Source organism: Clinocottus analis, unplaced genomic scaffold (assembly GCF_023055335.1).
Source record: "Clinocottus analis isolate CAN_PGR_092001 unplaced genomic scaffold, fCliAna1.0.p SCAF_12, whole genome shotgun sequence".
Lineage (NCBI taxonomy): Eukaryota > Metazoa > Chordata > Actinopteri > Perciformes > Cottidae > Clinocottus > Clinocottus analis.
Window position 1 is genome coordinate 16,549,354 of NW_027175843.1, and position 23,650 is coordinate 16,573,003.

Genomic DNA, 23,650 nt, shown 5'->3' on the forward strand with positions numbered 1-23,650 from the left:
TTGATCGTGGCAGGCTTTTATACATGTCTACCGATGCTCTGTATGACCGATATTCAAAGAGGGTCAGGCGTGTAGTGCATTTGTAAGTTATATAAATGTTTGATTCTAGCAATCTATTCTATTTAAACTGATGTAATGCTACCCGACAGATAACATATGTTGCGAGATCACAGAGCAGGGGGATTGCTGTTTCGTCCCTCCAGAGAATTGTCAACTATGTGAAGAGAAAATGACTTGATTCAAAACACAGCAGACAACCAAAGCAGCTGGTAGACATGAGCAGTTAGGATTGTTTGACACAATGCCATCAGACCGAGGCATTGAGCTGTAGTTGGCGTGCACAAAGTTACAGGCCTCACTGGACGACTGGTTGACGAGCGATCAAATATTTGTCCCACAGCTTTGTACCTGCCTGAGTCGAGATGGAACCCGTGCAGTCTTAATTGCAATAAAATATCAATGCTTTTTCAACATGCCGCCTCAATCTCGGCCCACCTTTTTTTTTTCTTTTTTTTTTAAAGATTTGTTTTCATGCCAAGTGTGAGTGGTTTTGGAACTTGAGTCCTGCCTCCCACGAAGAGCCTCGCAACTTCTTTATGGTCCAATAACACTGTGCCCTGCAGGGGGAACAGAAGCCAGCGGGAAAGTGAGGTGGAAGTCTACGCAGGGAATCCATTTGTACTTCTACAGGAATGTCTCGCGGCGCTGAAGTTGCTGCAGAAAGTTGGTTTGACAGCTGGTGGAGGGTTACGTCTTGGAGACAAAGTGAGGGTTTTGTGCAGAAAGGTTGGCGCTTTGAGTCGTCCCGTTTTGGCCGACAGCCAATTGTATCAGATCACGTTCTCTTTTATCCTCTGATCCAGTGGTTTAATCCCCAAAACACAAACTTCACAGCACATCTTTGGCTGCATTAGCGGCTATTCCTGTAATATTAATCCATGCGGAACATCACATTTCCCACCCCCCCATTGGGGGAAAAAAACATATCTAAATGTGTGCGTTTGTGTGGCTTTGCCATATCTTTATTCTGTACCAGCCAATGTCTGTGTCTGGCACACACAAAAAAAAGACAAACTTGACTCTGAGCAGTGAACAATAGATGACTACATGGCCTCATCTAATGGCCTGTTGTGGTCAGCCTGTCACAACAGCAGACATTGGGGTTTTTAGCACAGCAAAGCCCTGTATCAAGGCCCTGAATGTATCCGAGGCCCCTCTTTTATCTCCGGCCCCATAGCATCGGGATTACTGTCCAAAAGGAGACGGGAGGCAACACTGGACTGAAAACTGCCAGCCCCAGCAGAGTCTTTGTCACGGTGCACTCCAGCCCAGATCCTTTACTGGCTCCAAATATTATATTGCTGTAACAAGCAAGAGGGCTGCAGACCAAGCTATGGAGCCGACTGGTTTGGGGGCTGTTTCTTTTGATAAGAAGCCCCCCAAAACGGGAGCAGATTCCAGCTGAGCAGGCACCCACAGGTCAAGGACAAATTTCCTTAGTTATGCAATAACCTATGAGACATTCTCACATGCCACGGAACTGAATAGCCAATCAAAAGCCCCCGCTCCTCCCCGGGAGTCGAACCGCTGCTGTACAAACATGTCGAACCCCGGAGTTTGTTTGCACTGGCTAAATTTAGGACCGTTTATTTACTGATCAGAGAATGCCTTTCCGAAAAAAAAAACTTGGTCGGAGCCTTCACAATGATGGACAACAAACGTGAAATAATAGGAGTGATGGGGGGGATACATTTGTTTTTCACCAGAACACATGAAGGCCAGCAAAACCGTTATGTGCATTTCATTCTTCATATTCACAGCTAATCATTTTAAGACGTATTTTAAGCCATGCATGGTTTACTTTTGTCTTTGCTTGCTGACAGAAACGCACCGCCCCCATTGACAGTCGGTGTGATGTGTCTTTCTTTCTCTGTATTTCTGTGCAGGCGGCGACACCTGCAGCCAAAATGGAGGTGAAGACGTCACTTCTAGACAACATGATCGGGGTCGGCGACATGGTCCTCCTGGAACCCCTGTCCGAGGACTCCTTCATTGAGAATCTGAGGAACCGCTTTGACCACAATGAGATCTACGTAAGTCTACCACATCCAAGTGGTGAATCTCTGTCGTATTCAGCGCTTCTGCTCGTCCCCGCTTCCAAAGACTGACGGCTTCCCGAAGGAATCGCTTGGATGCTTTTCATGACTCCATTGTTCTTTCATCCCTTCACTCATTTAAGTCTCGGCCACACTAACTGACTAATCCACGAAGCTCGCCAGTAAAGAATGTAGATGATGCCTCTTTTTTTAAATGAGGCATGACTACCAGAGCTCGGGGGGCATTAAGGGTGCTGGCTGGCCATCTCCAGAAGAAACGGGGATGATGAACTAGGCTCTCTGCTCTCGAACTCAGCCTTGATGATTACAGCTCTGCTCTGGTTGCTGTTGGCTCACAGGGCTCCCGGCCCGAGGGATGATGTCACCTCGTATAGCGATGATTGCCTTCGCGGAGCGCTAGATATTTTTCCGCGATGCAGCCCACATCCTGCTGAGGAATAGGAATCGTGTTTTCATATTTCAAATGCCCTCAATTTTCTGTCCTAAACTGTAAGCTCTTGAGCCTTTTCTTTCCTGTGGCGTGTTGAAGTTTATTTATTTAATAAATGCTCCTTTTTTAAAAGGTGCACAACCCCTGATTTCTGCCCTTTTTTTGGTTTAAAATGTGACATTTTCATGGAAAGGTAAATTATGGCACCTTGTCTCTATAATGGGAGCTTGTTGGTGGCATAAACTGCACCTCAAGAGTGCTGACCAGGAAAGGCACTGAAGCCTATACTTATCCAATAAATCTGTGGTGTACAACTCTTGCATGTGAATGTATTTTTCCCTCGTGAGGCATCATTCCTCCCAAATGGTCACCCACCCCCACCCCAAACTATCGTATGACGACTCGCAGCAGAAGAAACATGGCTTTGTTTTGCAGGGCGACGGCACATCATGTATCCAATAACTCGGTTGAAAGTCAAAGGGAATGAAAATCGCCGAGTTAAACTGATGCCCCGCTTCTTGTGTCGGACTTTTCCTTTTTTTTTTTTTTTCTGAGCAAGAGGAATCGATGATTGTTCCCCTCATGTTTATTTAATTCCTGAAGCCCACTCTGTTTGAACCGTGATTAGCTCTGCATTGTGCGCCGCATGATTAGATGTAATGGCCTCTCTTCCTTCACAGGAAGATCAGTCTCCATCCTAAATGGATTCTCTGAATATGTAACTTGCATCTATAAGTCTTTCTATATAATCGCTGAATTTTCAGCCCCACCCACATACCCAATCATCCAAGCATTCTGCTTTTGCATCGAAAAAAATGGGAAAAGATGGGAAAGATTGATTTTATGTTTATAAATGGTGTTTTTTTCTTCTTCTTTATGTTGTGACACACTCAGTTTAAGCCATTTCTATGGTCATGAGCTAATGATACAACTATTTTATGATGGGATATTTACAAATATTTAGGAAATTGTTATGAAAGACTCTTGCAAGTTGAATATTTGTTTAATGCTCTGCAAAAAATACTTGGTATACTTCTAATATATAATTTTTTTCTCCACCTATCCTCATCCTCTGCTCTTGAAATGCACTTCTTGCCTCGGGTGGGCTTATGAACACGAGGCAGTGGGAGGTCGCGGTGTTGCCACAGGGAAGGCCGTGCTCCACTCTTGTCAGAGTGGATTATGCAACAGCCATTACCATGGAAAGCAAAGCAAATGTTTTCTGATGATGCTGTGAAGTGCTCTCTGTGCTCCTTTTTCACACGTAGGAGGACAATGATGATGATGATGATGGCTGGTTACATTCGCTTTCACAAATATCAGAAATGTTCTGTTTAACAGCACCTGTGCGGGTGTTACATAAAAGGTGTTTTATGTGAAAATGGATAAAGCAGTGCTTTTTATTTTTGCTGTCACTGATATTGGTAAAAAATCAATAAATAAATAAAACCCACTGCTGACCCGTTGGGTATCTTGCACTTTAATTACATGTTATGTAATTGGCTAATGCTACACGAAAGATTTTATTGAGGGTTGTATGTGTTGCGTGATAGCTAGGCCTGTTGGGCATCATGAATACTTGAACACATGAACTCATACACTGACTTGAAACCGCCTTTAGCACCCTGACCTCTTTGTAGTCTGTGTTTACAGCCCAGCCTGCAGATTCCATCCACTTTTCCTTCTTTTAAAGTGTCTTGAGTTTCACTTCAGGCACTGCATGACTCAACAACACATTAAGAATACCCAGTTAGGTAGAATCCCTCCCACCAACACTTGACAATTAACACCCAAATGGACTGAGGGGTAGAAAAGTTGTTGGGCAGCAGTCTGTGTACAAGTTGATTCACTAACTGTTTGATTTCTCCCTCTGCCTGCAGACTTACATTGGCAGTGTGGTGATCTCCATGAACCCCTACAGGTCCTTGCCCATCTACACTCCGGACAAAGTGGAGGAGTATCGCAACAGGAACTTCTATGAACTTAGTCCACACATGTGAGTTTGCCTCCCAAATCTCCTCCCAAATCGATGTACATTGTATGTCCTGCTAGTTTTTGACAGTGTTTTGGTGTCTTTCGTGTGAAAATCTCTCTTTGCTGCAGCATAGAACTGGTGTGGCTGACACTTTGCCTGTCTGGATGTTTTTTAGCAGGAACTGGCATCTGTCTGTTAAAGATGCAGTGTTTTTTTTTTCTCTCTCTTTTTTTTTTTTTTTTTTCAAAACCTCTGTAAGGATTATCAATTTGGACCCAGTGATTAATGAGGGGGAGGGGGTTGAGATCAGACAGACACTAGCTCTTGCACGGAGAGTCAGTCTGGTGCACTCGCTGGCCATTCAGCACCGTGGCACGCCATCTGTCCACCGGCAACATTTAGTCAACATTGCTGTGAGGCTGCCAAGATAAAACAAAGCCTGGCACTCGTCAATTAGCCGTCTGTGTCTCTAGGCTGCAGCAGAACCCCTCTGAGACTGAAAGAGCGAGAGTGCCCTTGTCCCAGAGCAGACCAACTCCCTGCAGACAAAGGCCCGCTGCTTTGCTTCACTTTACAGCCAGCTATACAGAACTGTCATGACACAGTTTCAAGCCGTTTTTCCTGAAACTTCCCAGTGTCTGTCCTTCCTCCTTTTCTTTTCTATACTGGTGTGCTGGTTTGTACTAGTAGTTTTTCTCATGGCCAGTGTTTTCAAAAAAAAGCATCAAAGTTTTAGGAGGTATCTAGAGCTACATGTTGAGGGATGATAACATAACAAGACATTCCCCATTGAAGTAAGAAATCCCTCCCTGCTACTGGGTGCTTTTGTTGGCTTACAGCTGTGTGTGTGCTCTGGTAAACGAAGCATAATGTTGCGCTGGACGTGGATAAAGAATGTCATTTGTCTTTACTTTCTTCCTGTAAAAATCTGCAGATGCCAAAATGTCCCACACGTTCCCAACCGGTTAATTGCTTCTGTGAACTGACAATAACCAAACGTGTACGTTGCCAGAAGGATACTCCAAGGAATGTTAATAATGCTGCATATAAACAACATTGCTGTTTGGCAGTAGACAAGCACTTACGGAAATGCTCTCTGCTCCTAAATGCATTACCACAAGATCATTTAGATAGTTACCAGAGGTTAAAGGCTAAATAGCAGACCATTTGTCAGTCTTTTTAGAATAATTGTCATACACACAGACATGAACTCAATCCAGTCACTTTAAAAAAATAAATAAAACACTGGTATGTTCATTTTTGTTTTTAGTTCTTGACTAATAAATGTCATGAATATTGCCAATTTCAGGAAAATAGGTTTTGTGTTGGACTTAATTACTTCTTTCGTGTCTGTCTGAGCCATTCCAACTCATCTGGCTAAAACTTTAAAACCAAAATGATGACTAAGCCATCTGTGAATCCACAGAGCCAGGTTGAGGGCGTTATAATGGAGAGAATAAGATGTAAAGGAAAAAGTCTACCATCCATCACTGAATAAAGCAAAACCAGCTGCAATTGAACAACCTGAGAAAATCCAAACTTAACCAAGGGCATATTGAAATAAGTAAGAAGCCTTCAACATCTCCGTTCTCAACGTCTGCATCTTCAGTGATGGATTACTTGGTTACGTTGTCAAAAAATAAATGCTTTCTATTGACTGAAATGTACATCCGCTCAACTTACTGAAAACCATCTTACCATTAGTCTTTAAGTAAAGAAGATTAAACCTTGTTTTAAAAGGGCAGCTTCTTGGAACGGGCCCTAAAATGCCAGTCAAAGGCAGATTGTATCAACGTGCTACATAAATTGATCTTAATCCTCCGGTCAGGCCATCTGGACCAAGCTTTGGGCTTTGCATTGATCCTCCTCAAGCAATGTTAAACCCTCAGTCCTGTCAAATGCATCGGCACAGTTGTTCTGAATGTCATGTCACATCCATGTCTTTTCCTGTAGGCTACTTAAGCTTTAGTCGCACTCGTACGTTACCATCGCGTCATAACTCTGCTTTTTATTTATTCTGTCTGGAGCTCTGAGCTGTCTAAATAAAGCATGATGAGAGAGATGGCGACTTCCATCTGCTTTAAGTGCAGGAAGCCCGATGACAAGTTTACAGTGTTGGCGGCGGCGCTTCATTTACTCCCATGAAAGCTGCTCGGTGGCGCCCGACGCGAAAATGGATCTTCCAGACCCGTAGAGGAAGCGTAACTCGTTATTATTGCGTTCCCGTAGACTCCTAACCATGCTGTGTTGGTGTGTAACCTTTTCCTTACTGACTGTCTTGTCAACAGACAGTCAACATTTTTGAATTTGCACTCAAATACACTCTTGTATAAATCTAGAAGCAGCTGGACAGCTGTGGTTTGGGAATTAATTTGATGTTATTTGAATGAATGTGACTTGACTGGTATTCAAAGCCGAGCAGAGAGCCAGCATGACTACAATTTTAATGTGTGGCGTGTCACGCCTTAAACACCAAGCAAATTATTTATTTCCACTTTTCCCTATTAGAGCTCGGTTAGCGTCACATTAACTTGGCTACGTTATTTTAAGGCGAGAGTCATGTATTTATTAAACAATAGCCTTCACCATTGCCGTGTAAATAACTGAAACTAAAAATAGTTTGAGAATCAGCCCCGCCATACCTTTTTTTTATTTTTTATTTTTACATTAAGCTATAGCTTTGCAGCAAAGACGTTTTAATTTTGAACAAGATCGAGTAAATATAAAACAATACAAAATGTTCAGATTCCTATTTTTTTTTTTGTGTGTGCAAAAAATGTATATTTGTTAAATGCTAAAAGAAAAGTGTACAACTCCTGGTGTTTTCCAACTTGAAAAAGTTTCTGTGTTTCATGACCTTATTCTTTGCGTGGCTGAGCTTCAGCGGGCTGAGGAGCTTTATCACTGCAGTGACTGAAGGGATCAGTGTTTGGCTTTAATTAAGGTAGCATCAGGGGGTCTTAAGATGCTTCCTCTGCCTCTCTTTGCCTCATCAGACACTTGAACAGTGAAACGTTAGCAGCTCAGAACAGGTTGCATCAGTCGAGGCCAAAGTAGTTCACAGGGAAGTTTTGAATCTGCCATCTTTATGTTCAGGTGTTGAGCAACTTAAGGTAAGACCATTTCACCAAACGCTTTCACCGGTGTGTGTGTATATATATTTTTTTGCCTGACCTATGGTGACGTAATAAAGCAAACAAAATCAATAAATTAGATGATAATGATGAACATATTTATAAACAAATCAAATAAATACAACTGAACTAATGAACTAAATTATCATCTGAACAAAAATAACATTGTGTCACATGATTGTTTGCAGAGATAATAATCTCCAAGCCTGATGGTTACTTAGGGGTCTTTTATTAATCTTAATATCAGTATTGTTTCTTTTTTTTCTCCTTTTTGTTAGCATGAAGCTACTGATTTCTCACGTTACTGTTGCTGCAAAGAGTTTCGATAGTACAAATAACGAGCAACAGAGAATTGCTCAACCCTTAATAACGTTAACGCAGTGTAAATAACACTACAGTGTTTGTTGACAGTGCCGACTGCGTATCTTAAGGTTATTGGTTAGAAGCGGGAAACTGTGCCTGAGCAGAATTGGTTTAATCAAACACATTTCCTTTTTAATTAATGCACTTGCATCACCATTGGCTCATTGCTGATGTGTCTGCATCTCTAAGGATGCCTGATGCACCTTGTGTATGAGTAGTGGTGTTTTTGTGTCTGTTGCATGAGCACAAGTTTGGAACACCGAGTGTGTGTGTGCAGGTGTTCATCCGTTTCACACCTGCTCGTGTAATCCCTAGACAAATAGAGGTATGTGTTTGTGTGTGTGTGTGTGTGCCCATCAGCTGGAGGGAGAACTGCAGCTGGTCCCCTATCTCTAAACTTGTTAGCAGACTAATTGCCTGTTAAGTTCCATCTTAATTAGAGTTAGGCCTATTGCAGATTTAGCCTGGCTCTTGCCAAGCCTGAGGCCACTACGGTACATATTGATCACTTAGGAAAAAGGTGGATGTTTCCATGCAGTTGTCGTGAAGTTTACCAAATCACATTGTAGAGGTTGTGACTCGGGTACAAAACATTTCAACTAAGTTGAAGCAAATGAGTCGTCTCGTGAAAAACACACCAAAGCAAAGGCATGAGAATGTAGATGGATAATAATCTCCTTTCTGGAGAAAGTGACAGATGTTTCATACCAACAATATACAACTAAATGCAAGATTTATTCAAATTACATTAGGAAATTGTACCATTCAGTCCCACATTTGTGTGATATTGAACATGTGCTTGAAGTGAAATGTCACATTCATCAAAACAAAAGTACCTGGATGGAAGAAAAAGAAGAAAAGCATGTGGCTGTGCATGTCTCTGGAAATGTGAATGAACTCTCCAGCTGGGTTTTTAGAGGACCACTCATGTGTCCATCATTTGCTCTGCCGGCCAATTTAGCAAAATGCTTCTTTGCCCAGATGAGACGCCTCGTAATTAACTGGCAGGTGTTTTCTCCCCCCTCGACACAAAGTCAAAGCATTAGAGATGAACTAATCAGTGGCCTTTCTCCACACACAGAGCATTACAGATGGCTTAGAGTATTTTTTTTTTTTGTATGTCCCCTGCTGCCCAATCCAGACACAGATTGAGGGAAGTGTGTGTGGGGATGGGCAGCGACGCCCCCCCACGTCTCTAGGGTAGGATCGTATTTCCCCAAAGTTTAACGAGGTATTGAGACCCCTGATGCGCTCTGCGCTCAATACCTAGTGCCTCGAGAGCGTTGGTTGCAGGCGGGCATCGCGACTGGCTAATGGCGCAAGGAGGCCCCGTGCAGGGCGTCTGTCAGGGTCTTCAGCTGTTATGCACATGGTTGGGACAGCTTGGCTATGAAATCTGCTTTGTCGAGGTTTGACACCAAGAAATAATATCTCCTTATCTCCCTTTTTTAATTTTCTTTGTCTAAAGGCACATGAAATGCTCGTCAGAGCATGCTTCATGATGATACCAAGGTCACTTGGGATTGTAGCTCACTTTGGCAAAGATCCGAGGCTTGCTTTTGTGTAATTGCTGTATTACTCCACACAGTAATACATATGTTTTTCATATCTCCAGAATGAGTATGACGTTAAAATCCTTTTGTTGTCTCTCCTTTAATATCACACAATGAGAAGACTCTTCGCATTACATTGCATCGTGCTACAACTGCAGTTTCCAGTGATATGCCTGCGCTCATGTCAAAGAAGTCTAGAGATCACGCGTGGGGGAGTGAGCTACTTGTGCCTCTGACCAGATCACACTAAAAGCATTGCCTCTGAGCCGTCTCCTCCTACATGATCTTTATGTTTGCATTACGACTATTACGACTTTCTCAACCTTTTTTTTGCATTGAAACTGTGCGCGTGGCTTTTGCGTCTCGTATTTCGCTCCATTAGTTGCGTTGGCTGTGTGTGAAGCCCCGGCATCACTTCAGACTTCTTTGTGTTAAACCTCTGCCTTTTTTTTATTGTGTGACACAACACTTGAACCAATTGTGTAAGGATTAATCTCCAATATGAAGAAAAGGCAATAGACAGTTGTTATATGCTGTATGTTTGATCAAGATAAAAGCCCCATGGAAACACGGCGCCGGTAGGATGGACTTTGGAGCCATTTGCTGCGTCATGGCATCATACCTGTGCTTACCTTTCCAGTGTCGTCAGTCGGAACACAGATCAAAAGTCGGAAATTCACTCTATAATTTAGTTTCGGCAGCTCATCCAAATCCATTTGCACCCTTGTATCTGGCTTACCTTCAGAATGTTGGAGTGAAATACTGTATTTATAACTGTTTTTTAAAATTTATCTGACAAAACACAGCATTCACCTCCATTTGTTGTGGATTAATTGAGTTCTCCAAGTTGATATTAGCTGTGTGACTACAGCGGACTCAAAAAGACAACTGATATCACAAGAGGCCCTTAATAAATAAGGACTATATAATAACTAACATTACTCTGTTTGATATTCTTGTTTCTTACTGTCAAATGAAAGACACGAGCCACGGACACGCACGTCTCCGGGAAGCATATCTGTTTCCGTCACTGCATTCTTTTATTCGGTAACAAGCTCACACCACATGTACACTGCTCTGGTCTTATATAAGACTGCTTTCAAAGAGGCCTACATGAATTGCCGCACAGAACCAGAGCGTAGGTAGATTTAAGTAGGCACTTGTTAAAATGGCATTTTGACTCAGGTGGGCAGAGTGAGTCCTCTCCAGCATGTGTGTTGGCGTAATGGTGAGCGGGCTGAACCTCGAGAGACACGATCGGGAAAGTGTGTGTGTGTGTGTGTGTGTGTGTGTGTGTGTGGTGTTTTGTCCACCCACTTCTTTAACTCGAGAATAAAATGCAAATGTTTTAAAGTGGATGATGCAACCATTCATAATCCACTGCCATATTTTTGCATCGAGGCAGCAGGTCTAGTCGACGCAACACTCCTATCTTATCTTCAAGGACTTTTTGTATTACAGAAACATGTTTCCTTATTGTATTTATGGATCTTACCTTTTTTAGATAAGATTTAGCAATTACAAAACAGTCCTAACTCAAGGATTTTCCCCAAGTTCGGAGTCCTTGGGTAGGATGGCTTACAGCTTATCTTACATTCACTCGTAGCTGCCACGGGACGCTGGTGCTAGTTAAGACAATAGTTTTTAATCATCAGTCGTATTGACATTTGAACGGCCGTGCCATTTTTGCATATTGAATTTCTCGCGCCGCGTGAACCAGGTTCGGTTCGTTCGCCCATCGTAGCTGCGACTACCAAACCTAGTGGCAATCATTAATAGTGAACGGTTATGAATTCCTGTTTTCAAAGATAGCGCACCAACCGGCTGATTAACGCGACACTGATTACACATTGCCCTCGCTGTCATGTATTGCTTCTGTGAGCTGGAGATTTTCTTTTATAGATTTTCTTTTATCTGTGGCCGTGCCAAAACCATTGTAGACTCCCTCTATTCATAGCCCGAACAATGAGTATTAGCTTTTATCTGTGTACACAGCTTGCGTAACAACACGGTCGAGGCATACCATAATGAAGGTAAACAGATAAGACTCACGGCAGATTAGAATAATGTTCTACCGTGGAGTCTGATATATTTGACAATGTATGTTTTTGTTGGTGCTAATCATCAAGGGGGCACACATGTTTCTATTTAATCCAGAACTATTTCCTTCAATAAAAGAAGTTGCATCACTATGTTAAGACAGACTTTTTGCATCAAACTGCGACCAAATCCCCCTTTTTTTTTTTAGGCCCCATCTGTATTTTAATCTGCTTTGTTTTGTTGCATATAGCTGTACGCAGCAGTACTGTAGTTGCTTTGATATGAACAATGTAGGAACATCAGCGTTCGGCTCCTGCAGCTCAGCGGCTGCAGCTGGTGCGCGGTCACCGCTGGGCCGCTGCGATTGGTCACACGAAATCAAACAAGCTGTCATTTGGAAGTCATTTGTGCAGATTGAGGATTCATTTGGTTGCGGAAATGCGGCCAAGACCTCCCACAGGACCCGACTGTGAGCCCGACGGGTCAGACGGACGTGTCACAGAGAAACTGTAAACGCTAATGGGGAAACTAATCTGACATCGCAGCGGGGTTAAGCCCGTGTCGGGAAGTGTCCGCTGCCAAGTTCGCTTTTTACATTAGAGCGTGGGTAGTTTGTATTCTAAAAAGTTGATTCATTGGAGTGGGGGATTATCAAAAGTTATCACTGTTTTGTTTTTTTTTAATTTAAAAAATGGAATCCAGTTGATCTACTCTGTGCCCAATTGAATTGGGTTGTTGGATGCAGACATAGAGATTTACGGTTTGCCTTCAGTCAAACTACATGCAGAGGCTATGTTTTCTTGCATGTAATGGCTCACTTAAAGCTCTTTTTCACTCAACTTTTTGTTAGAGGTGGTCTTTATTTCAGCAAAGGCTGCAACAGGAACCCCCCGAGTCCCTTTTTACGCAGCAATCCCACAATTTTGCCGCCATTACGCCGGCTTTTCTTTTCCTGAACCAAACGACTCTGGCACAACGCCGCCACAGCGTGTAATTTTAGGGTAAAAATGCTCCGTTTTTTTTTTTTTTGGGCTCTGGAAAAAAGGACCCCTCGAGAACCTTACAGCTGGTCTGTGGCCTCATTTCATGGTGTGGAGCGGGACATGTCGTCACCCACCAGTGTGGTGCCGCTGCAGGACCAACATTACACTGTCGGTCAGACCCACAATGACTCTCCACAATGTCTGTCTGAATGGGCCCAGCGGGTCACATGATCATCCTATGTAGCCTGTTGCTGCTTTGAAGAGAAGCCAAGTGATCCTGTACTTAAATAAGGCAGTTTAGTCCTCTGCAGTCTTTGTGTGGGTGCGACTGTGCAGGCGGTCTTTGCGATGCTTGTGCGGCTCAGAGATTACACGTCATTCATTTTTCTTTCAAAATCAAAAAGAATAGTCGTTTCATCATGTAGCAGTAGATGAGACGTCGTCCACTTTTCAGATGGGTCAGAGGTCATCCTCACAAAACGAAGAAATGTGTCTAAATATAATGTCGACTGAAGGTAAACCAATTAAAAATGGTCATTCTAGTGACCGTGGCAAGTTGTGTGTTACATTGCAAGGCCTCCGAGAGCCGGAAGTGCCACAGTTGAAAGACAGAGCTGTAGCTTTCTGGACTATACAAATACATCTTGTTCCTCTGTTTCCATCATCTTGCCTGCGGCTGTGCACATGTGGCCATGCGTGTGTGTGTGTTTCTTCTTTTCTTTCCCTTAAAAGTGTTTTTCTATATCTTCTAGCCAAAGGCAAAAGACCTCCATTCATCATTGCAGTTTCAGACGGTCTTTAAGCCCCTTTACAACTGATAATTGGGAGTCATTTGAATCTTTTTTTTATTTTTTTTTTATTTTTTATAAATATGCTCCATGCTGATTTCCTCAAACCGCTAAAAGAGGCTCAGAAGAGTCTTTGTCTCAGTATTACTTTGAGGACGTCTTGCTAACTTGCTCAGCATGCTTCTTTCCTGCTTTTCCAAGGATCAGACAATGTTGAAGCTGTGTATTCCCCTGCTGTGGAACACTAAATTGCTGTGCAGTAAAGTAAATTAAAGCCCTGGACTTTAAAGCCCCCTACCCCAGAAGTTTGATGTATGGGCGGGGGAGCATCAATGAGTAATTTAGCCGAGGTCTCGGGCAACCCTGAGCGAGTGTTGATAAATTAGAGATCTGTGGCGGCGGTGCTTCACCCCGAGCTTTTAATTTAGAGAGTTGGAGGTGTTCCTTATTGCTCCTTGTACGTTGCACACTGAGGGTGCTCTTTAGCTATCATGACCTTGTGTCAGATCCTTTCCTCGCCACCTGCTTTATAGCAACACATTGTCATATCCAATACACACAGATGGGCCACATCTGTCCGACCCGCACCAGCACGTCCGTCAACAAATGCATGTCGCTGAGCTGAATTGTGTGTGTGTGTGTGTGTGTGTGTGTGTGTGTGTGTGTGTGTGTGTGTGTGTGTGTGTGTGTGTGTGTGTGTGTGTGTGTGTGTGTGTGTGTGTGTGTGTGTGTGTGTGAGAGAGAAGCCTGCAACTCTTCCACCTGGTCGTAAAGCGTCAGGAAAGTGTGGCTTCCTTGGCTGCTCCGACAGAGCCAGGCGGATTTCCTGTGGCCTCTGGAGGAGCCAGATCACGCTGAGCTCTCCCAGGCCCTCCCCCCCCCCTCTCTTTTCCCCTACCATGGATACAAACACAGAATAGAAACATAGCTGGATTTAGCATCAAAGTACCGAACAGGTTTTTGCATTTTACGGCTGGAAAATGAACAAAGTTGTACTTTGAAAGGCGCATTTAAATGTGCCGCCTGTCCGTATGAAGTCAGGGTTCTGAGAGAGAGAAAGAAAGAGAGAGAGAGACGGATTATTATTGCTTGCAAAAGTCCCGTCGTCTCCCAGTAGCTGGCTGGGCTGCGCTCCAGACCATATATTACAGCTTCATTAGCGTCTCTGAATGACGCCTTTTTGGAGTACTCCACCCTCCTCAGAATCAGGTCTCACTGCAGGACCATCGGCTCCTCCTGTGCCCCAGTTACCACAGGTTGGTTGGAGAAAAAAAAACTGACTCGGCTATTTTCTACTGCTTACCTCATGCCAGTGTGGCTTTGTGTTCACCGCTGCCACGTGCATGTCCAAATTACAGCCTGCAGGCAGATGTGAAGGGGAGGTGCCAAGTGGCACTTATGGTTCAAGGCCCCCCCCTCCCCTTCCCACACACACACACACACAGCTACACACACTGATCAGGGAGGCCTCTGGGATTTTAGTGCCTCAGTCACTGCCTCCTCTGCCTTTTGATGGTGACCTTGGTGCTTCATCATCTTTGAATTCCCTGTGTGTGAAGTGGTCCAGCCAATTGCTATTCACACTGCTTTCATGGTCCTAATGACAGCACAATGTTGCAGCCGCAGGGGTGAACATTAATTAATTCCATTTCTGCCTTGTTTTTCTTGCTTTTGTACGTGGGAGTAAAAAAAGAATAATACAGATTTAGTATCTGGCGAGAGATCGGTGGTGTCTAAATGTTCAACATTCCAACATTTTATATAATCTGAATATACACAATTTTGGGTGTGGCCACCCGCTTCCTCTTCTCCTGGCCCTATTTGCATATTGTGATTATGTGGTGGCCATTCGTATTCATACAACTACCTCTGTGTGTGCAAAGGACCTCCCACTCCTATTTCACAGCCCTCACCTTCCCCCGCTACGCTCCCGTCTCCCACTGGCCTTCTTTGGGGGCGACATAATTGTGTGATGATTTGCTCATTGTCAGGATGAGGTCAGGCAAAGGGAGTGTTTTCACAAAGCAGACATCTGCTGCGCTGTGCTGCCCTTTTCAGCAGTGACGTAATGGCCTGTGGCGAGTCTCGTCCACACAAACTCTGTGTACAGGAGCGGGCAGGGGCCGGGCTGTGATTACAGATCGTGTGGGTGTGGATTTCTGAGCGAGAGGCTTGTGCCAGACAGAAAAGCGAAGGAAAAAAAAAAGAGGGCTGTAGAAATTTACATTTAATGTTGGCTGTAAAGTTCATTTTACATTTAGTATTTTTCACCACAAATCCCATGTGTGTTGAATGCAGTTATTTCCTTGTATAAACTTTTGCAATGCAGATTTATTCTCAAAATATTTTTAAAAACCTGCATTGTTGACTTCCATATAAACATTGTTCCACCAGCTTCTCCCCCACATTTTGCTGGGGGTATTGCTTAGTTTCTTGGCTAATAATGATCAGTTAAATAGTGTGGCGGCATTGCATCATTTGTATGCAATACACATGTGTTAATGTTACCGTCCTGTGCAGCTTGCAGGGATGTTTTGTGCCCATCGGCTCACGACGGCAGCTTGGCTCAAAGGAAGTTGCTTCTACCCGATTTCCCGAGGGTGTGTGTCGGGTGGCGACCCGCGCTCCCGACGAGGGAGAGCGCTGGTTGCCGGGCTGCACGGGCTCGGGTCCCAAACAATGTGTGATGGTGCAGAACCCGAATCTCCATTAGAACCTTAAGCTCCATTAGCCCGCCTGAGCTGTAACTTTGTATTGCGGCCTGGAATGCGTTCATCTGGCCGTCCATCTCTGAGCAAACTGTCACGGCTTCTTACGAGCAATCAGCTACTTCTCAAATTGGAGGTCAGTGTTAGTTCAGCGTGTGATTATACGCTCCAAGTTCTGCTTCTAACCACACCGACTCCGCTGATGCATTTAGTTGCTGTACCCCAAATTAGATTATTTCTTTTTTTTTTTTTCTTCCGACATTAGCTTCTTTTTCCATGTCTTGCTGTATTCGTGGATATTTGAACTAGATAATGATTTGCAGTGTGAGGCAGCGTTGCAGTGTATAGGATGAAGTACAGCCTGAACATCTCCCTCAGAAATCACTTTGAACCCCGTCGACAGATTTTTTTAGCTCGTTGCCGCCACGCTACATTTTGATATCCGACGAGAGTTTTGCATCTACAAGTAAATATGACTTGAGCAACCATGCTCGGAGTGCAACATCTCATTTCAGACTCAAGTTCAATATTGTTGGTGTTGTGTTAAACCCCCTGTCAGCATCTGTAAATGTCAGACATTCCTCCCTGCGTTCATGTCTAGCACTCCCATATAAAGACTCGATTAACGGTACTTAGACCTGGAGTGCCCCTAACCCCCAGGCAAGGAATTAGACCAAATTAGATACTGGGGAGAGACCATTTAATGCATTCCTCCAAAATTACCTCAAGCTATATTTACCTTTTTTATACTTGATGTAAAACACGAGACTTAGAAGTGTTGATCTAGCTTGATATTTAAAATGCTGAGAGATTACTATGAACGTTCAGAAGCCGCTAGCTTTGACTCGCATTAAGACATAACCCTCCTGGAGAGATGGCAGATATCAGAGGTGTGGACCCGAGTCACAAATTTGATGAAGACTTAAGACTTAGAAAAAAAGATGTTCGACTCCACACAGACTTTAACACCAAGAGCACTTTAGGACTTTCATTAGGACTCAAATATTTGAATTCATCATGAATTCATCGTCTTGCTCATGGGCACCTTTAACCTCCTGCTTCCCTTCTGTGATGGTCCACCGGTACAGTCCGACCTGACAGAGCTCATCATGATAATCTTATGATCATTCTTCCAACTCCACTTTACCTAGTCTCCAATTTTTCCAACAGCATAAGGCATAATCACAGCTATTGCCAGTCATGGTCTTTGGAAAGACGTTCTGAGTAATGGCAAAGTGTGTGTGTATGTGTGTGAGGGGGGGGGGGGGGGGGGTGCAGGAGACTAAGTGAGTTAATTTGCAGTCTCGTGTCTTGCCGAAGGAGAAAGTTGGAAGACGCGCCTCGCAGCACTGTACATGACTGTTTGCTTGCCAAATGAAAGCTGCAAAACTCTTTAGTGTTCCTTCTTTGTGCCGAACAAAGATTAAACAAAACAAGTGTCATTGTGATATGTCCCTCTCAACATCCACACCCTTCTCTCCAACCTTAAGGGATTTTTCTGCATAAAGAGAACACATAATGCATTGTTCTGGAATCCAGTGGGGGCTGAAACTGCAATAATCAGTCCCACTTTCCCATTGTATCACTGCCCTGGAATGTATAACAATAGGCTTCGCTTTATAATAGGCACTCTACTTTTATCATTCACTAATCCACCCAGGGATATTTTACAGTGAGTGATTGTATTAATCAAACACCCGCCAGGGCGCAAAGCAGATTCATTTTGTTTAGCGGCAGGAACAATTCCCACGGTAATGTAAACTGATTGTTTTAACTGTCACATACAGGACGGGGGAAAAAGGCTTCCGAGCATGTCACGGTTCTTGTTTGCATTTGGGGTGCAGGAGCTTGAGCAGCATTAGTATCAAAGTGAAGTTGGGAAGAAAGGAGCAGGAAATGGTCAGTATTCCAACTATCAAAGCCAAATCCCAAATGTGAACCAGCCGGTGTGGCTAAATAAAGCTGCAAGTCCCTCCGGTCCTGTGGCTACCGGTACTCTACAGATGCGACCTAATTCCCAATGAAGCTGCATGCTATTGATTAGGATGGACGCCTTGCGGCCTGGCATAGCACTGTGTTATTACTCTGAACTTCTGTTACCCCAATATCTCTCCCGAAATATCCTGGAAAGTACTTTGAAAATAAGGATGCTATGTAAGCTGAGGACATGCAATTGTACCATGAAAGCTTATGACTCTGTGCCTTTTTGTCTTCCAGCTATGCTTTGGCGGATGAGGCCTACCGTTCACTGAGGGACCAGGACAAGGACCAGTGCATCCTCATCACAGGGGAGAGTGGGGCTGGAAAAACCGGTATGCCAAACGCTTGCTCGGTCTTTTTTTTTATTTTCATTTTTTTATCTTGATGTCTGTGCGCTGAACTTGAAAGGTAATGCCTCACGTCAGGCAGCATGCGCCCGCATCGCCTTGTTTCAATATCATGCCTGGATCCTACCTCACCTTGCAGCTGCTGATATCAGCAATGTGTTTGCTCCCAGTGAAAACATACACGATCTTTATCTCACAAAAATGAAAGGAGTCTCTGTCTCCAAGCCTGTCTTCCGATCTTCCATTCATCCCGTGGACTTCCCGCTTGGCGGGTGTATTGATGGGAACCCCAGGAAGTGTAGCGCAGAGTGCGAGCTCACGAGAGCTACGAGACACATTTGTTCGTCGTGTATTATGTACACAGTGTCGCATATAGAGAAGGAACCCCCGGTAACTGTTACACTGCGGAACGACATGCCGGGTCACAAGCTCACTATCCATTGCTCGCTCCGCCAGGGTTTGGACATTGGCACCTACCGCAGAACCAAATTGAGCGGCATCTACCCAGAGGAGGGTGAATTGGTCCGACCCACGAGCCAGGGCGGCGTGAAGACAGAGGGGGAATTCAACAAGCTATTGAACTGCTCTGTGAAAAAGTCAACTCGCTTGTCGAGCGCCCCACGAAGCCGAGCCGGGAGTCGCTTCTGTGACACTTGTGAAATGTGCTGCAGCACGTCTAGAGGGGGCCACGTTGCGAGAAGCGCAGTGTCAAGAGTGAAGCTTCAAGGGTGAAGCTGTTTTGGGATGAGCAGTTCTCCAAAAGCAACAAGCGGCAATACCAGAGAGCGATCAATCGGCCCTGTTGGAAACGGGCACTGCTCGAGTTTATACAAAGACACGAAAAAAAAACTAACTTAAATGATCCAAGAACAGCTAATAAGCTAATGCGTCCCAGGAGAGATAAAATGTATCCTCAGGCTTCTCGTCTGGTCGGCCCTCTTGTTTTTGTAGTGATAAACAAACGTTTGTTGTAAGTGTAGTCAAAGCGTGTTTTGTAAAGACAGCTGTAAGATAAGGGTTGTCGTGTGTAACGCCACAGTGCAGATTTAGATCAAAAAGCAGCTTGCTGCAATTTTTTTTTCTTTAATTTTTTTGAATGTCATGTTGGTACATGAAACGTGACTAAGTCTTTGATGACCTGTATAAGGAGAGGGTGTTAAATGATAGAGGAGTACGGATCAAAGAAGACCAGCAGCTTCCAGATGGTTTCCTGGCTGTCTGACAGGCTCACGTCTGACGGTGCACTGGACTAGAAACATGGAGCCTGCTGATGTTAGAGGACTCTGTTCGCGTTCCTGGTCCTGTTTTTTTATTTAGTTGGTATCACAGTAGTGTGGCTATGTTCGGGTGGGGAGCAGTATTACATGCATACCTTACAGAAAGCCAAGAGGAATGGAATTTCCTGATCTCTGTTTTCAGTGATGTGGTGCAGGTAAAATGCATATTGAGCTGGCAGAGAACGAGCTGGAGGAAGGAAGTCTCAGTTTAATACTAAAATACATTCCTGTACAGTAAAGTCGCAGACGACCAGTCATACTTTCCTCTCGTTGTCACAAACTCCGACTCTGGATTTGCGTGTGTGCGACAGAAGTTAAGTGTCGGGCGTCCTTTGTAATCGCAGCGTCCATTTGGTACCGATTTTTAAAACCATGTGGCTTTAATCGTGAGAAAAACTGGAAAAAAAAAGATAAAATACATTTTCTTTGGAATATGTACATCAGACGTAAATATTGTATAGCAAAGGGACCATTAATCATGGGGTTTTATGCATGTGTGGCTGCCCCTTCCTTACTATGATGTGAATTCCTCGCCATGCCTTTGTGTCTTTGTGCCCTGCTGCACTAATGCTAAATCCATTGCCTGTATTTTTAATGTGACGCACGCAGCGTTCATATTTGCACATTGATCTCTGGCAGGAGCGCATATTTAACATCGCAACTTTCCGCTGTAGAACTTTGGCAGCAGACATCAGGATCCACCGAGCCGCACGGCCGTTTGAACAAGAGCGACTGTCAACGCTGTGAGATTGTCAGTCACACACGCGATAATAATAATCGTTTTGGGTCGGGTAATGCAGTGATACAACAATAAAAGGGAGCCAGTGGAGAGCACCGTAAAGTATGACGAATCGTGTTTTGCACCGGCCTTTATTTGGGTTCTCTCAAGCTCTCATGGATATTAAAAACCCCACTCCCAAGAAGCTGTTCAGCCAAGTCTAGGAGATAAATTTGGATTTCAGTAATCGCATCGGCCTCGGAGCTTTGTGGTGGAATAAGGCCATCAAAAACTGTGCATACCCCATCGATATGGGTCATTGACTTTTATGTCTGTTTCTTGTGCTCTGTCTTGTTGTGGCTCCCGTATGAGCAAGGAGCTGTGACGAACAGTATTATCAGATGCCAGCGATGGCGGACAGGAGACATAACATTGTTTTTTTTGGGGGGGTTTCTGCTGCGAGACATGACTGAGGGAGTTTATTTTGCTTCCCTGAGACAGGAAAAAAAAAATGTGACTATTAAGCAGTGTGTACCTTGTTACTCAGCAGAGCAGGGCCTCTTGATCTCTTGCTCTTTTTTTTCTTCTTCTCTCCACACCTTCCCGTACCGCTGCAAAATGTACGAGCGTGTCCGGAGCCGTTTTGTATGCCGGGCTCATCAGCAGTCTGTACCAGCGGCTTCTGTCGAGCTCTTTTCTATCCCTGCTTGGCACAACCCTCACATCATCACTTTTAGGTCACTGTCATCTCACTGGACAGGAGAGCTGATCCAGATGCCAGCCGTCATCCAACAAGACATGTCACTTGTTTCAGACGAGCACAAGATGCCTTTTGAGCCCTCGTCGTGTTTTTCATCCAGCAAATATTTTTTGGAAGCGCACGGCACTCTGAAGACTTGCTCTCTCTCTCTCTCTCTTTGAGTCTTCCAGATCAGCGTTGACTCTTACACGAGAAGTGGATGAACGGGGATCATCTCTGTTGATCCAAATAAAGTCACGTTTCTTCAGTGCAGCTTCTCGGTTCCCAGTGAAATCCGTCATTTGAATGACGATAACCTGATGCAATAATGGTCACGGTCTAACTAAACAATTATGAGGCCTCCTCCCCCGGTCTGCACCCAAGCCTAATGGCCCACACCCTCCTCTAATGGAGGGGGGGGGAGGGGGGTTGAAAGGGAATACTGAGATGGATGAGCGACATCTCTTGTTTGTTTGTCGTTTCCGGCCAAGGCTTTGACCTAATATTTGTTGTGTCTGCATGTGTGTGTGTGCGCGTGTGTTCCAGAGGCCAGTAAGCTGGTGATGTCATATGTGGCAGCGGTGTGTGGGAAGGGCCAGGAGGTGAATAAGGTCAAGGAACAGCTGCTGCAGTCCAATCCCGTGCTGGAGGGTGAGTACGCTCTGTTCACACTCGAGCTAACCCAAGAGGCCGCGTCGTATGAAGCTCACATATTAAGAGACTGAGTCCGCGTTAACAGTTTGACAACTTACATTTCAAAAAGCGCCTCAAAAATGCTGCTTGTTTTGCCAAAGTTTAAACAAAAAAAACATAAATTGTCTTACATTGTTTATTTGCAACTTGTCGCCCACCCTGCATAGAGACCACAATGAGCAGGCAAATGCATTTCATCACCGCAAAACTCCTGAATATCAGCTGAGCAACACGATAATTGGACCGCAAAATATTTTTGATTCAGCACGTAGACATCGCCGAACGCATAAACGCGGGACTCGTACTGTCACAGACAAGTAAGCTGATCAGCAAAAAAAAAACTTTTAGGGGTTGTGTAACTCACTCTTTTTATTCCTCTACTTCTTCCCAGACACACACACACACGCACGCACACACACTGTCTCAATCTCACAGCTCAGTGCTGGCACAGAAACAGCTGTACTTTAATTGGGGGCAGCGGACAGGAAATGCCCATGAATGATGAAGCCGTATACCCGGGTTGAGTTGCTGCAGAAAAGCCTGCACATCTGCAAGAGTTTAGCCCCCACCAATCTAATTGCCCCCACGCTGAAATAAAGGGGGGGGGGGGGGTGTTGCACAGTTATCGCGCTGCGCACAATGTGCCGTGCGTCACGCTCGCTCTCTGTGACTCTCTGCTTCGCTTTCTTTCAGAACCTCTCTCGGTTTCATTTGTTGTCGAGCAACAATAGAAAACGCACAATAATCAGCCGTTTGTCAGCAATCAAATAGCGCCGCGACGCATGACACATAATAGCACTTTAATGTGGAGATGTGCTCTGAAGCAAATTGAGAGCGCTCTGGATTGAAAAATACTGTTTGAAAATGTATGCACATAACGTGAGGCGTAGATGTGCACACATATTTGCGTTTTTTTTCCCCAATATCTTTTTTTTTTATGATCGCTCTCAAGCACTCGTATGTGTTTTTAAACATCATGTTTGTTGTTTGTTTACAAGCAGTGGCACATATTCAAGCATTTTGACTTGAATGTGGTGTGACAGCAAAGTTCAGCCGCTCCTAAGCCTGGAAAGCCGCGCTGCTTTGCCTAATCCACGCAGAATTATGGGGCTTCATCGGTACAAATAGCTTTGACATCCAGACTATTTATGATTGACAGCTAGCTGGAGCGAGGCACAGCGATAAGGATCATTCATATGTTTGGGTATATTTGAAAACAAGCTTTTGTTTGTTTTGATATCATTTGGTGCAAAGTAATTTTAGATGGATTAGCATGAATTATGCATCGTTTGCAATGTTTTCATCATGTCCCATTATGATTTTCAGCCTTTGGAAATGCCAAAACCGTGAGGAATGACAACTCTTCCAGATTTGTAAGTATGCACTACTGAATTAGTAGTAGTACTAATGTTGTTTAATTTGCTTCTTAAGTGAGGCTTTATTTGCAGAATACTATGCACAGTTTGGATGTTTTGATTCAGACTTTATGCAAGTTTTTCTCTTTCCTCAAACTATGTCAGATTTCTGTATTCCCTACTTTTTTGTCCGGCCCCCTCAATGCTTCTTATAATTTCTTTACACCGTGAATTTCTCATTAATGCGCTTGCATCAGTCTGGCTTTTCCCAAATTGAACATCTAGTGGAGATCTCCAATGGCGTGGCACCTTATTTCCCTCTCTCCCATCATTTCTTTGGAGCTAAATAAGTTCTCACAGTAATGCTGTTCAGACACATTAACCTTTGTGACGACTTGACGGTTTAGGAAAAGGCATGCAGGCTGATGTTTTTCTGTATACACATGTCCT

At 44.1% G+C, this 23,650-nt stretch overlaps 1 protein-coding gene across 3 annotated transcripts in view; it reads left to right on the plus strand.

Moving 5' to 3' along the window:
- Positions 1 to 23,650, plus strand: part of myo1b (myosin IB) — a 55,019-nt gene that overhangs the window by 5,824 nt on the left and 25,545 nt on the right. For all 3 annotated transcript variants that reach the window (XM_068572190.1, XM_068572191.1, XM_068572192.1), the window contains exons 2-6: positions 1,947 to 2,093; positions 4,428 to 4,543; positions 18,309 to 18,403; positions 21,699 to 21,803; positions 23,172 to 23,218. In XM_068572190.1, coding sequence (XP_068428291.1) covers positions 1,968 to 2,093; positions 4,428 to 4,543; positions 18,309 to 18,403; positions 21,699 to 21,803; positions 23,172 to 23,218 — 489 coding nt within the window. In that variant the 5' untranslated portion in view covers positions 1,947 to 1,967. The remainder of the gene's footprint in view (positions 1 to 1,946; positions 2,094 to 4,427; positions 4,544 to 18,308; positions 18,404 to 21,698; positions 21,804 to 23,171; positions 23,219 to 23,650) is intronic.